General features: G+C 45.9%; 1 protein-coding gene across 3 annotated transcripts in view; it reads left to right on the top strand.

The window, feature by feature from the left end:
- The window catches only part of FBXW4 (F-box and WD repeat domain containing 4), a 59,826-nt gene extending 44,487 nt beyond the window's left edge, over positions 1-15,339 (top strand). For all 3 annotated transcript variants that reach the window (XM_053948798.1, XM_053948797.1, XM_053948796.1), the window contains 4 exons: positions 1,460-1,525; positions 13,906-14,046; positions 14,194-14,335; positions 14,587-15,339. In XM_053948798.1, the coding sequence (XP_053804773.1) occupies positions 1,460-1,525; positions 13,906-14,046; positions 14,194-14,335; positions 14,587-14,703 (466 nt within the window). In that variant the 3' untranslated portion in view covers positions 14,704-15,339. The remainder of the gene's footprint in view (positions 1-1,459; positions 1,526-13,905; positions 14,047-14,193; positions 14,336-14,586) is intronic.
- Positions 15,340-15,563: the final 224 nt, after the last annotated feature.

Here is a 15,563-nt window from a genome sequence, read left to right as displayed (position 1 = left end):
GAAGCCCTTCCTAAGTTCTTGTAGCTCTTTGAAGTGGTTTGATGTTACCTGCTTGCCTCTTTTGCAGAGTGTTTTGTCAGTGCTGCTTTGGCCTTATGGCTTGGAGAAACCAGTTGCTCAGCTAAACCACAGGAATAGAAGGAGTCCTGAGTTCTGGTCTTGCTTCCACCTGGTCTTTCTCGGGCTTTGATTGAGTTGAACCTGTGTTCACCACTTGGCTGCTGAGTGCCTTCTTGCAGCAGCAGTAGTGCTTCTCACAGAAGTCAAGGGTACTGCAAGAATCTATTCCTGGTGCAGTAGAGGTTTGCAGACACCTTGACTTCCAAAGAAAGGATGCTGTAGAGGATCAAATAAATGTTTAAAAACTGCTCTGTTATTTTTATAGACATGACATTGTTTTCTTATTTTGCTTTCATTTTTCAGCTGCCAGCCCTCTGTCATACTGCAGAAGTTCTTTAGGCAAAGCGTAGAAATGGCTTTTATTTAAAACAGGTTCCATTTCCAGTGTTCATGCTATCCTTGCTGCATTGACTTAAACATAGTTCTGGCATTTTATTCTCAGTAGCTGCAATAAACATGGCTTTATGAGAGGTCATTTGTAACTTAGAAGTCCTTGTACGAGCTGCTTCCTCTTATTTGGACTGAGAATGGGAAGCTGGCACGAAACAAGCAGTGTGGTTTGGAGAGCACAGCACCCATGTTCCTCATGCTTGATTTTAAGGATTTGTTATGTCTTATGAACTAATATAAGGCCTGTGAGTGTCAGGTGACCTCTGGAGCCAGCATGTGCAGCAGGGACATAGTATTGCCAAGAGGACTTTGGAATGGGCCCTGATGGAGAGTGTAAATGGAGCCAGATATTGCTGCAGGAAAGCTGTGCTGCCTCTAACAGGGAGTGCCTGAGCACTGGGAAGGGCAACCTGATCCAGCTTTGAAACTGGCCCTGCTTTGAGCAGGCTGGACCAGAGACCTCTATTCTGTGATTCTTTAGGCTTGTGATGCTGCAGCCAGTTCATGATTGTACTCAGAAGTTGCCAACAAGCAGAAGTGAGACATGAAGTAGGAAATAATAGTGAATTTTCCATGGGGTCTTTGCAGCTTACAGCACTAACTGTGTATGAAACATGCTAAATACTGTACTGTCTCATTTGAAAATGTTGTTTACAGCTGTTCCTGTTTAGGTTTTCACATTGTATTACAAATACATCTTTATGTCCTGCCAATTCTCTGCAGTTGTGACCTGCTGCATCTGGGAAGCTCAGCTAGTGAGAGTCTTGTGGCAGCTCTCCCTTTGCTGCTGCCTGTCCCTTGTGAAATGTGGTGGGACGTGCTGAAATCATCTTGAACCAGAATTCAAAGTCTGTCTTGTAACCTGTTTTCTCTGTCTTGCTCATGCACTTTCTTCAGAACATGAGGATTAGTAAGTGTTCTTTGTTTGTTTCTTTGTTTTTTTAAACAGCTCATTTGTGACAGGGACAGCCTGCTGTGGACACATCTCACCTCTGAGAATCTGGGACCTTGAGAGGTGAGTGAGCTTCCAGGTTACAGGGAGGGACTTGACAAGAAAAGTGAATAACAATGCAATATTGGAAATGCTGCAAAAGGATACCATTCCTTTTGTCAATACAGGCAAGGGGTGATAGAAGATGAGATGTGTTGTGGAGTGGGGGACAAAGCAAACTGGTGTGGAAAGGCATATGTTGGGGGTGGTTCTGGTTCAGTAACTTGGCTTTTCTTCTCAGCTTTTCCAGTTGACGGCACAGCCATCCTAGTTTCTTCCCATTACCTGTATACAGTCAAAATATACCCATTACACCACCTTTTCATCTGTCTGTTGATGCCTCGGCCAGAGGAGGTGAGGAGGGTGATCCTTATCCTCCCATTCACCCACTTCTCTGTGGTGCTGGGAAGCCAGAGGCAAACACAGGCACTGAAGTCACCTTGTCCTGGCTGGCAATTCCAGTAGTTCAGAGAGGTGATGTGTGGCAACAGGTTATCTATGGAAGTGACTTAGGCACGTTGTCTTCTCTTTGTCCTAATGAGCACTGAGGAGGTTAATTGCTGTGGCCTCTGATTTGAGGTCTTTGAGTAGTTCCTGTTCGGTGAAGGTGCTGACCTTAGCAACTGGGAAAATGTCGTTCTCAAATCTTAATGTGAGACTCAACTGCTGACAAATTTGAAACTCTCAGCCTGAGGGTCTCAGTGTAGTGATGGACAGATAGCAAATATTTCACAGGATTATTGGAATGGCAGCCCTGCCTTCCAGGACCAGGATGCTCTGGGTAGGAGTGGCACAGCCCAGATTATCCAAAGGAGTGCTGTCAGGATTGAGGTGAGCAGTGGCAGAAGGGGCCTGAGGGATATCAGTAGAGCTGTATTTGGAGAAGGATTGGTGTGGACACAGGGAAGGTCTGGGACAAGTTGCCTTCTAATCTATAGTTTAAATAGTTTAGATTGTTTAAGTCAACTGTATCAAATACAAATTTAAACCAGCGTTTTTTTTCTCTGAAGTAACAAAAATATTTCCCAACAATGCATCCTACAAAGGACAAGCTGGAGCAGGAAAGAGCACCAGTGCATTAGTTATGGTGCATGTTTCTTAGTGATCCATCCAGTGGTGCCTTTGGAGTACCCCAGAAGGATGCAGGCTGTGCTGTGATGCCCATCAAGCCTTCTGGCTGTTCTTGAATAGAGGCATCTGACAGGGGTGAGGAGATGGGCAACCCTCTCCCCCCTGCCCCAGCCTTTCTGACAGCCTTTCCCAAGGAAGCCTGAAGAGATAATAAAGCTGTGTAGAAAATAGGATTAAGGTAATGAACAAGCACAGCGGAGTTTGATCTTTCAATAACGTAAAAGCCTGAGTGACAGGCAAATAAAAAAGCCAAGGCAACCTAGGCCACTGGGTCTCTGTTGAAATGGCTAGAGTGTCAAACTTATTCTTCCCTCTTCACCTGTCACAGCTGGAATGCACCATGCCACTGGGTCTTTTCCTCTGCAGAGACCTGTGTGTGAGCTGGTAGACTCATCAGCATGTGCAGGGTAAGAGGCTGAGTAGGAAGCATGGCTGGGACTCTAGCTTTGAGGCTTGATATTGTTATTCACAAAAAGGGAGTACAGAACCATCCTTCCAGGTCTTGACTCTCCATAAACTGTTCATCTTCCCAGCAGAGCTTTGGATCCATCTTCAAAGGCTCCAGTGATTGCCAGAAGTGATCTTGTAAGAAATGCTGTCTGTTCCTTTGAGGCTTTTCAATGTTGTCTCCCTGGTCAGACACCAGGAATGAGAGTGTGGCATGAAAACTTGAAATCATAGAGCCACCCAGGACTTAAAAACTCCTCCTGTGCTCAATGTGTCCTGATAACATCTGGCAGTCAGAGCCAGAGTTTGCTGCTGACCCTTTTCTTGTAGCCACAAAAGGGCCCAGAGGCTGCCCCACAGAAGCTGAACATGGCAAGGATATTATGTCTAAGAACAGAATCCAGGTAACTCTGTCAAAAAAAAAAAATGGGAAGGGTAGAAAGATGCATAAGGTGTGTTCTTGAAAACCACAGGATCCTTAGCACCACTGAGATGTTTAGTGCTGTCCAGGATCAGCTAGTTCAGTTAGGGCAATTTTCTTTGCATCGAGGGGTGAGTAGGTAACAGTACAACAGTTTCTGTGCCATTTTCTTCCATTGGGGTAGGTGGTCTTTTTACCCAACAGCTGAGATCTGGAACATGCTACAAAGGGATTTAAAGCTTAAATAACCTTTTGTGTACTGATCATCTTAGTTCCAGGCCAGATAAGTCCTTGGCTGGTGCTTGTCACTGTTGGTCATGGTATGTTTTGTATTTATGACCTTCGCTGTTCCCTGACCCTGGGGCAGCCATTCTCATCCCTCCAAGAGGAAGGGGATAATATCTTCACCTGTAAATATGTCCTGTGCTTTGAAAAGGGCTTGATTGGTTTTGGTGTAGAGGAAATTTTTAGTGGGGAAAGGAAACGCCTCTTGCTGCATCCCGCTCCCACAACTGTCTTTCATTTTTGACTCTGCTGAGATGATGGCGTTGGATCAAAGCCACAACAGGCAGCAACAAGCAATTGTCAAGGGAGTCTAAAGCAGGGGAATGACTGCATAATGCCAAAACACTGTCTCTCATGGCTGAAATTCCAGCTGCTGCTACACCTGGCCCTGTCTCCTGTAATGAAGGAGGATTTAGATTTTTTTTGCATGCTTTTGAAGCTGGCTAGCTGCACTTGTGGAGGACATCTCTCACCCCTCACATGCTACCTTGTGCCATCTGATTGCTTTTAGAGTGGGGGAGTTGCTGTGCACTTATTCCCACTCTGGATCAAGGTGTGTGTATGTAGAAGCAGCTGTAAGTTCAGTGATTAGATGCCTGCAAGGGGAATGGTGAGCAATATGGGCCACACGATACTAACCTGTGTCCTTGCATCAAGTATCAGGGCTTGCTGACTCCTTGTCCTCTTCCAAGTACTCTTGTCCTTCCTTTAGTGAAGGATATGATGGCAGCTGCCCCTCTTGCAGGACAGGTTCCTCTGTTCACTTCTGCCTTTCTCTATTCAGACCGTCCTGTCTTGTTTGCCAGTGTGAGTGTGTGGCTCAACATAACAGCCACTTAATGGCAAGCAAGAGAAAAGGAAACCTTATTCAGATCCTCCTCCTCTTTCTTATTCTTTCTATTGCCTTTGGGAGTTTAAACTCCTTGGAAGATGAGGGTCATGCACCACTGACAGCTCCAAGGCCAGCATTTGTCATTTGCCTGCAGAGAACTGTTGCTTCCCATGTTATTGGGGTGGTCTTGCATGTCGTTAAGAGACAAATGCCCCTGTGTCAAGGATGCTTCTTCATAAGGTAGAAAAATCCAGAGGTCTCTTTGCAGCAAGTCTTGGAGCTATTCTGCAAAGCCTGACATTTGAAATGGACCAGTGATCTGTCTTACATGGTAGTCTTCATGCTATAAACAGTTTGAATGCACAAATCCTACAGTGTTCTTTCCTGTGACATGACATGACATGCTGCAGAGCAGAAGAGCTCTGAAAACTGAACCAAAGTTAGCTGTGCCCTGCAAGCCACCCAGATCCTCTACCTTTTAAATAGCCAGTCTTTATCCAACTCCTCCCCCCTTTTGAAGATATTTTTGGCAGAGTGGGGATTTTGTTTGTTTGTTTGTTTTCTGAGGGTTTTTTTTGTGTTTTTTTTTTTTTTTTTTTTTTTTTTTTTTTTTTTTTTTTTTTAAGAACCCTCTAATTTCTTGTTCGGTTTTTCTCCCGCTCGTGAGCCCTTTGAAAGTAGCTTTATGCCGTCACTGACACCAAACTGACACTTTGCGTTTCCCCACTTCTTATCCCTTTATGGCAACAGATGTTGAAATTTTGTATCCCTTTTATCTGTCCCTCTTTGCCCTCTTCCTGTAATTAGGTTTCCCTTGTTAGCAGTACAAAGTGGCCCGGTTTGCTGCCTGGCCTTTTGAGCCATTGTGTCGGAGCACATTTTTTTCCTCCTCTTTCGGAAGAGTTCCTTCCCCCTTAAGTAATAGGCAGGGTGTGGGCCAGAGCTGTGGCTTTTTCTTGTTTCTTTGTTCTCCATTTATCTCTGCCACCTTTTCAAAGAGATGGAGAAAAAAATAGAGAGTGCTTGGAAGGGGAAGATACAGAGTTGCATTTCTTGACCATCAGGCCCCCCTGCTCTTCAGGTGTTCAAGGCGGGTGCCTTTGATGTCTGCAGCTTTTGGGGAGGTGGGAGGTAGAGGATTCATGAGAGTGACTTGGGAGTGGAGGAGAAGGGAGATTCAGGTGTATGGATGGTGCCCTCAGCAGAGGGTTGGGAAGAAGTCTTAGGTAGCCAGGCAGCAGCTGAGCAGGTTAGTAATCTATTCTGCCTATAGTGTTATTGCACTGTGCTCTTTCTTTCCAAGAGCCAACATGAGTGTTGCCATCTTTAAGCAGCTGGCTGAAGTTTGTTAATGTGCTGCTGCTGTATCTCTAGTGTGTGTTTCCATGGGTCCCTTGCTGGGTTACATCTGTCTGGGCCATGGAGGGGAAAAGAATGGGGTGCTGTCTATTCAACTTTTGGCTTATGTTGATCTGCATCCATTTTGGTATGCAAAATCCATCCATTGTAGCACTGAACACTCTGGTCAGCTGATCACTACTGATGATTTCCTGTTTAAATCCAGTCCTTCTTGACTTTGTCTCCTGCTATGCTCCAGTTTGTAATTGTGTGGAAGTAGATGAGTGAAATGAAAATCTGCAAGTCTAGTTCTTAGTTTTAAGTCTTGCCAAATGTTTTCAATAAAAGTTTTTAATGTAAAAGCTTGGCTCAAGGCTTCTTAGTGTTGTGTTCTAAAATAATTTCTGTAGAAGAGCATTCTCTCCACAGCTTTGAACTCCAAAGCTTATGCAAGCTTGAGACCCTCTAATTTAATCACCAAAGGAGCTGTTGGGTGAAGGAAGCACATATATTCAGAACTGGAATTGGTAAATCAAAAGGAAAGGTAACTGTGTCCAAGAAGTGTGGGGTGTCTGTTTCACCCATACATTTAAACTGAATTTATCCAGTCACAGAGAAGTGGGTGCATATGTCTGATAACAGGAAAGACAAGCAATAGCAAATATTATCCTGTCACTGATATCCTGTCACCAGTTTCACAGGATCTGGAGAGCAGCAGAATAAATGCAGTAGATGTGTAATACCCTTTCCAGCCCTGCTTTTCTATAGATTCATATGCCAGGCATCTATTTTTGCCAAGGAAACTCCTCTGGGTTCTGTGGGAAAGAGGTGTCCTATTCCTTTCAGACTTGCATTTCTTTCTCAGCATCTGTCTTGGCTGAACACAATTTTAAATCACAATGACCAATCCAGACCTTGAGATTTTGAGTGTTGTTGGAAGCAGGATACCAGGCCTATGGCCGGCTTGAGCTCATTCTGGAGAAAGCTTGCTGGTGCAGGGAGCGTCTTAAGTGGTGGTTTCTTGGATGACTGTCCCTTTTAGAAGACTTCGTTGTGTTCAGAGCTCTGTCTCCTGTCTGTAATGGATAGCTTCAGTCTTGTCTGTGCAATGTATTCCCATGCTATGCATATTTTCTCAAAACTGAAGCCTTATTGTTCTTTTCTGATTTCTGGTTGGGCTTTGGGTTTGTGACACTATGTTTCTGAACTCTCTCACATAAGCTGGGTATCTTCTCCCTTCTTTTTGTTAAGAAGGCTCTGGTCCATCTTAACCTAGATGTGAAATCATTGTAAGAGGAGGAACATACAGGTGTTTATCCTAAATCCTTTCTTCCCCATGCCTGTCTTGCCCTGTCTCACTAGAAAGGACCATGAGGCCAGCTCCTGCCTTTTGGATGTGTGCATGTTCAGGGCATGCTGCAGCCTTTGAACTCTTGTTCAGGCATATTTATGACAACTTTACAAGGCCCTGAACAATCAGAGAGCATGGGTGGGGGCTGGACACTCCAAGCACATCAATCAGTTTCATCCCTCTGAGCCAAAGCAAAAGTAATCTTTATTTTTCCCTGGGTTGAGGGAGAATCAACAGAGGCAAGAGAGAATAATGGGAAGGAGTGAATGAGGAACCCCCTCTGTCACTGGCTAGTGGTAGCTCATTTAAACAGATGGCTTTGTTTTGATTTGGACTCTCTATTTTTTTGTCTCCCCACTAAAGGAGGCCTGCAGAGCTCTGTCCAGAAAGGGAGCAATACAGCCGCCTGTTCCCACACAAGTGGGGCGAAAGGCGAGAGGCTTTGAGAATTCCCTGCTTCTTTTCCTCGCCTCCCTCTTTTTCTCTTCCTCCAAGAAATCACAGTTTGAGAATTCCCCCCTACTCCTCCCGTTGGAAAGAAAGACAGAGAAGACATTCTTGACATTCTTTGCAGAGAAAAGGGGTTAAATGTCTGAATTTGGGGGTCACCATGTTATACAAATTGCAATCTAATCGTTTTTACAAGAACACACGTGTGCTAAGAAAAGGAGCCATGGAAGAGAAAGAAAAGGGGATAGACAACCTTTTTTGTCCTATCTTCTTTTTTTTTTTTTTCCCTCAAGGTTTTGGACTATTGTCGTGTCCTGTCTCTCTCCCCTCCTCACCCCCGAGAGGGAGAACATTGATTTTATAGTTAAATTGGTTCGTAAAGCAGAAGGGCTTGGTGCCATTTCTGTTTGTTTTCCCAAATAAAAGCCCCAGCAGGGTCTCTTTTGCACCGTTGTGGCTTTATTTGAAGAAACTGGCTTTTTCCCATAGCCCAGTGTGTCAGTTTATCCTCTGAACTTAACCTTACAGGAACCCGAACAACAAAAACTCACAGGGTCCCAGAGCTGGAAAGGTAAAGAAATTGTATCTTTTTATTGGACCATTTAAAATGTGTGTGGGCCAATTCAGAGAAAGCAGAAGAAAAGAAGGCAAAACTCCCTTTTCTGTCTCTTCTCTCAACACAATCTCAGACCATCGTTGGTGTCTTTCCCCCCTACTGCCTCGAGTCCCTTCAGCTGCACTGGGGAATCAGGGAGAGGCATTTGCCCTGAAAATGACTTGAAACAGCATCTCTGAGCCATTTCACTTGGAGATGCTCCCTCAAAATTCCCCAGTCCAATCCCACACCTCCCTGCAGAAATTAGTAGCCTGGTCTAAATGCAGGGGCAACTTTGGGGTATGATAGAAGAATAATTTTGCCAAGGATCTGTGTTTCTCCCTACGTACAATACAGGTGTTGTTTGATCAAGCCTTTTCCTTCTTAGCATGAGTTGCTGCATCCCTGCAGTGCCTCAGCTGCTATTGCAAAGCACCTAGAAGAGACAGCAGCTCAGCTCTTCCCTTTGGTTTTGGCGCAGTCTTCTAATTGGGTGACAGAAATTGTGTAAATGCTGCACTTGGGAAAATTATTTTTAAATTGATTTGTTTTACTTTCTCATTGCTTGATATTCAAATCAAATATCCCAGTGTTTGGAACTGAACAGGGCTCTTTATACCTTTTTTTTTAAAGTATATACTTCCCACCTGTCTTGTTTCAAATAGTTATTGGGGCTGAAATACTGGTTTACAGCTCTCTTTGGTTTCTGAACAGTCATCTGCTTGTGTGCAAGAGATTCTCCTCTTTGCTGAATGATCATAGTTCACAGATGAGGATTCCAGAGCCAGTGAATTGTCCTCAGTTTTGCACATCTCTGTTTTCAACAGACATTCAAAATACAGCAGTTTCCTAGTGTTCTCATATTTATGTAATATCAATTCTAGTGAACTGGAGTCACCAGAAATTGAGGGTAGAGGAAAAGTGTTGTTTCATTCCAGCTTTTGGAGTGTAGTTTCTTGTGTACTGTAGACAGTTGGGCAAGATACTCAGCAAATGGGCAGGTTCCAGGGAGGAAGGTGCAGACTTCTTTTGGACTCTGACTATCAGAAAGATCTCAGGGAGATCCTGAGCTTTTATGGCCACACAAATAGTTGCAGTGGCTTAGGAGGCCGTATATAACTTTAACTTGGTGAAGCAACATCCCATGGGTTATCTGGAAAGTAACCATCTGGGCTCTGTCATGACTGATCTTATTTTGTCTTCATATTAGTGATTGAGAAGGAATAGAACTTGAAGCTGTTTTCAAAAAAAGAACAAGAACTTAAAGAAACCAGACTGTTTCTTCACTTTTCTTCCATGCTGCCTGTCTTCTGGAGGTATCAGGAGAATATGCTCATGGCTAGATTTCTAGCATGGAAAGGAAAGAGTGAAATATGGAAATCCTGAATAAATATACGATTTTAAAAGTAATTTTTAAAAGTCTTGAAGAACTTGGAAGTTGATTGAGATGAATCAAAGGATTCTCTATAGTGTCTGAACAAAATGCCTTTCATTGTTAGACTCATCAGTTGGATACATTTACCAGGCACGTTGACTTGGTTTAAACATCTTATTCTATCACCAAGGAGTCCGGAGCCTAGTGCCAACAGTTTTCCTGTACTAGGGATGGAATAGGCTGCTGGATTTGCTCTGGCTCTGTTCCTTTTGGGCAGGTGCTGGATTATTGCCCTTATTATTCAGTCTGTCTAGATGCTTAACAGGAAGTATGAAACATTAGGAATATTATGAGATTCCTCACCACTCGAGGCTTACTTGTGTCTTTGTAGGTGCTGCATTGGCCCAGGTGGTTTGTGGTTAAAGTGCTGAAATTGAGAGCTCTTGCTCTAGAGTGGTCTTTCCAGAAAACCTGCGCTGTCACATTTGTGATTCTGCCTCACAGAGCTCCTCTGGTGCAGAGTTGTTTCTATTGGTGCCACCCAGCACTGGGACTGAACACGGGCACTATCTGGCCCAGGCTGTTCAGTACAAAGACAAGCAAAGCTCCAACCATCTGCACAGGTAACTACCTGGCTTGCTTGAAGAAGGCCTGGGAGCGAAACAGCTACTTGCTGCTGCTGGAGAGCCATGGCAGGGTGGGGAGATGGTGTGGCCCTTCCATGTTTGGGCTCGCTTGGCCTTCACAAACACTTCCTGACTAACCTTCAGAGCCCGTAACAAGGACAGGGTGTCTGAAGCACTGAGGATCAGCCTACCTGGGATTTGAAAGGTGTTCAGGTGAAAAAGGGACCACAAATGAAAGAACGTGGCTGTTTCCTGCTGTGTTTGGCTGATGCTGGTGAAAAAGGTCCAAGATAGCTATGCCATCTCTTTCTGTCCCTCATGGAGAAGGTATCTTTTGTCCCTCTAAGTTATTAGAAACCATTGGTGATGTGCTGGTGTAGCTGCTGCTATTCTGTTGCCAATTCATGGGTTATCTTGATCCTTTATGGGTTATTAAGGATTAACTGTGGGTTTTGCTCCCAAGAAAGGGGGAAGCTGTTCAGGCATGAGGTTTGAGGGAAGGGATTATTTGGGATAACCAAGAGTGGACAATTTGTGGGCACTAACTTGTGATCCCAAGACTGGAAAAGTTGTGGTGGCAGAATTCACTTCCTAGCATGGGCTCAGCATGGCTATGTGTGCTGCAGGCACATAGAGCTAGTCTGGCATGGTGATAGCTGTCCAGAGACACCTTAATCTGCTGAATAAAGGGGAAATACTAATCGTGTTCTGTATCTTTTTCACCTTAAGTGTGCCTATGCCAGAACACATCAGTGTTTTGTTTGTGTCCCCAGTGTAGAGCACAGTAAATTTTCCCCTGGTGCCAGATGGTTAAGTGGTAGTGTAGCAACTACCACATTGCCTCTGTAAATTGCCAAAGAGCTGCTCCTGTTTCCAAGGGCTGAAGATCCCACCTGAGAGCTGCTTTGGCTGACCTGTTCTTGGGCCAGGAGAACTGAACTGATTAACAAACCAGCAAAGCAAGGTTTACTTTGCTGCAGTAAGTTCCAAGTATCTGTGCTCATTTTATGCCTACAGAGAAAAGCCAATTCTTTTCTTTTCTGCTTCCTTTTTTTTGGTTGTGTTTTCTTTCATTTTTGTTGTCTGGGATGGAAACGTAAGCAGAGGGAGGAAAACTGGTGTGACTCTGTTGAAGTGCTTGGGTACCACTGCAGTGAGGTGTAAAGGCATGGAGAAACAATGGGAGTGAAGCATCTCAGTGGTGCTCAGGCTCCAAGATGCTGGTGCTGCCTAGAGTTTGCTGGAGTAGCTCACCTCTTGGGAGTAACTCCTTGCTCCTGCCTGAGTAACTGGCAGAAGATTCTGTCAGTTGGGCAGTCTGGCCTCTTACACGTCTCACAGGTCGTCCAAGGATTCTTATCTGGGAGAGCAGCTGACTCCTCCTCATACCTCTGTTGTATGTCTTACAACTCTGGGCCACACGTACGTCTTGTAGGATGAAGAAGGTTTTGCAGAAGCCTTGATAAGGGCTATGTGCATGTCCAATTGTCCTGCTGGCTTTGCAGAATGGCAGATAGAGGGGATCTGTGTGCTTGGAAGGGTGGGGGAGTGCCAGAGCACTCATGTCCATCCATGTCTCACTCCACGGTAGATCTGATGACCCATCAGTGCCAGCCAAACTCCATTGCTCTTGCTCACGGTGCTGAAACCATGTTCAACCTCTCAACCCACAGACAGGTGCAGAATTGCTGCTGGGTTGGTTTACGAGTAACCTTCCAAGGGTTAATGTATTGTGAGAAGGTTGCAAAGGGCTGAAGCCTGGAATCCCCTCGATTCCTTGCCTGAAGAAACACAAAGTCCAATAAGCCAGCACCCCTGGATTCGTGTTGGGGGGGATTAATTCATGCACTTGATGTTAAATCTTGTCCGAGAGGTTTGCATAGGGGGGCCATTGCTAGGGCTGGTTGGCCTCTCTAAATGGTTGCTAGGGCCCTGGCATCAAGGTCCAATGTAGCTGCCCACAGCCACGGTCACGGAGGGAATTACACAGCCACAAAGAAATTGTTATTCTACATAATCTGCTCTTTGGAGAGTGACTGTGGGGAAACAGGCTGGCCCCAGCATGCCGCCAGCTCTGTGATCATAGAAGCGTGCTGGCTGCAAAGATCGGCCAGGGCTCGCCTTCTGATCTGGGGACACCAGGGCTCGAGGCGCTAATCTGCTTTATCAGCGATTTCTCTCTCCTGACACAAAGGTGTTTACTTGTTTTAACATCTCCCAGGACTCTATTTCTCCTTTTGTGTGGTCTTTATCCCCCGACGAGGGCTTTAGCCCAGATTACAGACAGAATTAAGGCATTTGGCGATGTGCCTCAGAACTGTGTGATGCTGGATCAAGGAGCAGAATGTAACAAAATAATGGAGGGAGATGCTGAGAGTGACCCCACTGCGGGATCCGTGCTGTTGGCTTTCAGGACTGCTTCATTGTCCTGAGAACCAGGAGGCTGTTGGTGAGGGGTGGCCATGCAGCAGAGTTTGAAAAGCAGGTGCTTCAGGTTTTATTGTATCCAGCATTTTTGATGTAGAGGGTGTGAGGAGAAGGAGAAGGAAGAAAGGAGAGTTTGCAATAGGTGGCCATTTCAAGAAGCTGGGCAGATTGCCCACTCCATTCCCAAGAGTCTGTCATGTCTGAATACCACTGGCTGCTGCAGCAGGTGGAATGACACTGGGACAGGCTATGCCATGCACCTAATGCAATTCCGTGTGACCCAGGGAAGCAGCTCAAGCTTCTTCTTGAAGTCTGGCAGGCTGGGACCTCACCAGGCACCATCCACCAGGTGAGCTGCTGGTTCTGCATATAAACAAGCAGCAGGGTGATATTACCAGAAAGCACTCAGCATAGAGCTTCATGGAGATCTTGCTTTTGCTTTCACTGCAGGCAAGGAATTAAAAAGGAGGAAAGAATCAAAAAAAGGAGAAAAATCTAGCCTTTGGAAGGTCATCTCCAGATGACTGATCATTGGGGTGGTTGCTTTTTACCTATTGCATTCAGCCCCAGATATGGTGTTTGTAGAATGTGGTATAACTGGAGGGGGTTGAGGAGAGCAGCCATGGCAGACTGGGTTGGAAAGTCTGGTTTGCCTGTGGATCTGTGCTGTGTGTCAAAGATCTAGGGAAATACCCCAGTGGACAGTATTTTGAAGGACAGAGTATGGGATAGGATTGAACACGTAAATGGCTCTTGCAGACTATTTGGAGTCTGATTAAGCTGGGAGTTGTCTCCTATGGAAATGGAGCCATATAATTCAGAATACTGGTCACTTCTCCCAGGGAACAGGATCCCATTCTGCTGGGGGTCAGCTGCGTCTGTACCTTGGCTCTTCCTCTTTCAGCTGGGACTCCTGCTGGTCACCCTTCATGACCCTTCATGGTTAGTGGCCCAACCAGTAGCAGAAGCTGGGGGTGGGAGAGGAAAACTGTGTGGGCTTTTGTATTCTGTTATATCACAGAAATGAGATCTGGAAGATTTCTGTGACACCATCTCTGCTCTGGCCAGCTGAACTGGAAGGGGTTTTTGCTCTGAATGACTCTTCCCTTAATGTGTTTCATTGCAGTGGTCAGCTGTTGACCTGTTTAGGGACTGACTTCCACCGTGGAGCTGGAGTCCTGGATGTGTTCTACGAAACGCCCTCCCTTCTCCTTTCTTGTGGGTATGACACCTACATCCGCTACTGGGACATACGGACCAGCACCAGGTGAGCCTGCCCTGCTGGCATCTGGGGCCCACATAAGGCTCCTGCACTGTCCTTGTGCAGTGTCTGGGAACTCAGCTCTCACTGAATTAGCTCCTTCAGGCAGAGTGGATGGAGGAGGCTCTGCTCTGGTTTGTGTTGCCCTTGCAGGAAGTGCGTCCAGGAGTGGGAAGAGCCCCATGACAGTGCCCTGTACTGCATAAGGAGTGATAAGAACCATATGATTGCCAGCGGCTCTTCCTACTACGGTGTGGTGCGCCTCTGGGATAAGCGGCAGACTCAGTGCCTGCAGGTGAGCACCAGTGGGAGACTGAGCAGCAGCAGAGCTTCTCAGTTGTTCTCTGGCAGCCCAGTGTGCATGCCTTGTGGAAAGAAGAAAGAGGGGCTGCTGGGCTGTCTTTGGGGCTAGTCCACCATGGCAAACCTAACCTATATGCAGGAAAACCTGCTTTCTCAGACATCTCAGCCTTTGGATCTGTAACACCAGCCAGCATCTTTGGGCTGACCTTGTTTCAGAAAGGTTAATTCTCCTGTTTTTTGCAGAGCTTTCACCTGTCTTCACCCACCAGCAGCCCAGTGTACTGCCTCCGTTTCAGTACCACCCACCTGTACGCTGCCCTGGCATCAGCCCTGCACGTCCTGGACTTCACAGCCTCGTGAAGGGCACCACAGCTGCTTCTGGTGACCCCACCTCAGCAGAGCTGACACTTGGCTCAGGGAATTGCAGGGCAGGAGAGGTGAAAAAGGCCCACAAGGCTTCTGAAGGGACTTTTTTTCCTGCCAGAAAGCTACAATGAAGAGTGCACAAAGGGCCAAACTTTCTCAACCTTACCTGCCTGTTAGTGAAAATAACAGGCCAATTGTCCTTTACCCTTTTTATTTTATGCAAGTCGGGAATTGTTTTATTAACTGTGTTCCTTTTTTTCTTTTCCCTTTGTTTTTTTTTCCTGTGGATACATCATTTGAGGGGCAAATTGAGCCAGGATGCCCCATCAGCTGTGTGCTGGTCAGTTTGAGATCAGCCAAGCTCTAAGCATATGAAGTAAGACTAGGCTGTGTGTGGGGTGAACTGATTTGGTGGAAGGGAAAGGTGCCTGGAGCGAGGCCCACCTTTCTCCTTAACTGGCTGTTCTGACAGCTGCTTGTGTTGTCCTTCACAGCCAAGAGTAACAATTGAGCTAAAAGGCAGAGCCAGCCCTGCTTTCAGTGTGCCTCCCCAAGTTGGCCATCAGGTCAGGCTATGCACTTGGCAGGGCTGAAATGGTCGTGTTTTGCTAAATAAAACTGAAAGGAAACAAAAGAGATTGTATGTTTTGTTTCAAGTTCTGAAGGAGCTGTGATGTTACCTGCTGATTGCAGGGGCCTGGGTGGGTGGGGGGGAGAATGGAGCTATTTTCAGATGCTGATCTCCATGTCTAATAGATCTCACTCTCTGGCTAGACCCTGTGACACTGCTGCATTGAAGGCAGTTCCTGGGAGCTTGCATCTCCTGTCACTTTTTCAAACAAGAATTCAAAAAG

Source organism: Vidua chalybeata, chromosome 8, assembly GCF_026979565.1.
Source record: "Vidua chalybeata isolate OUT-0048 chromosome 8, bVidCha1 merged haplotype, whole genome shotgun sequence".
In the NCBI taxonomy this organism is placed as follows: Eukaryota; Metazoa; Chordata; class Aves; order Passeriformes; family Viduidae; genus Vidua; species Vidua chalybeata.
Note: the sequence above shows the minus strand (reverse complement) of the source record. Positions and strands in the feature narration are given on the sequence as shown.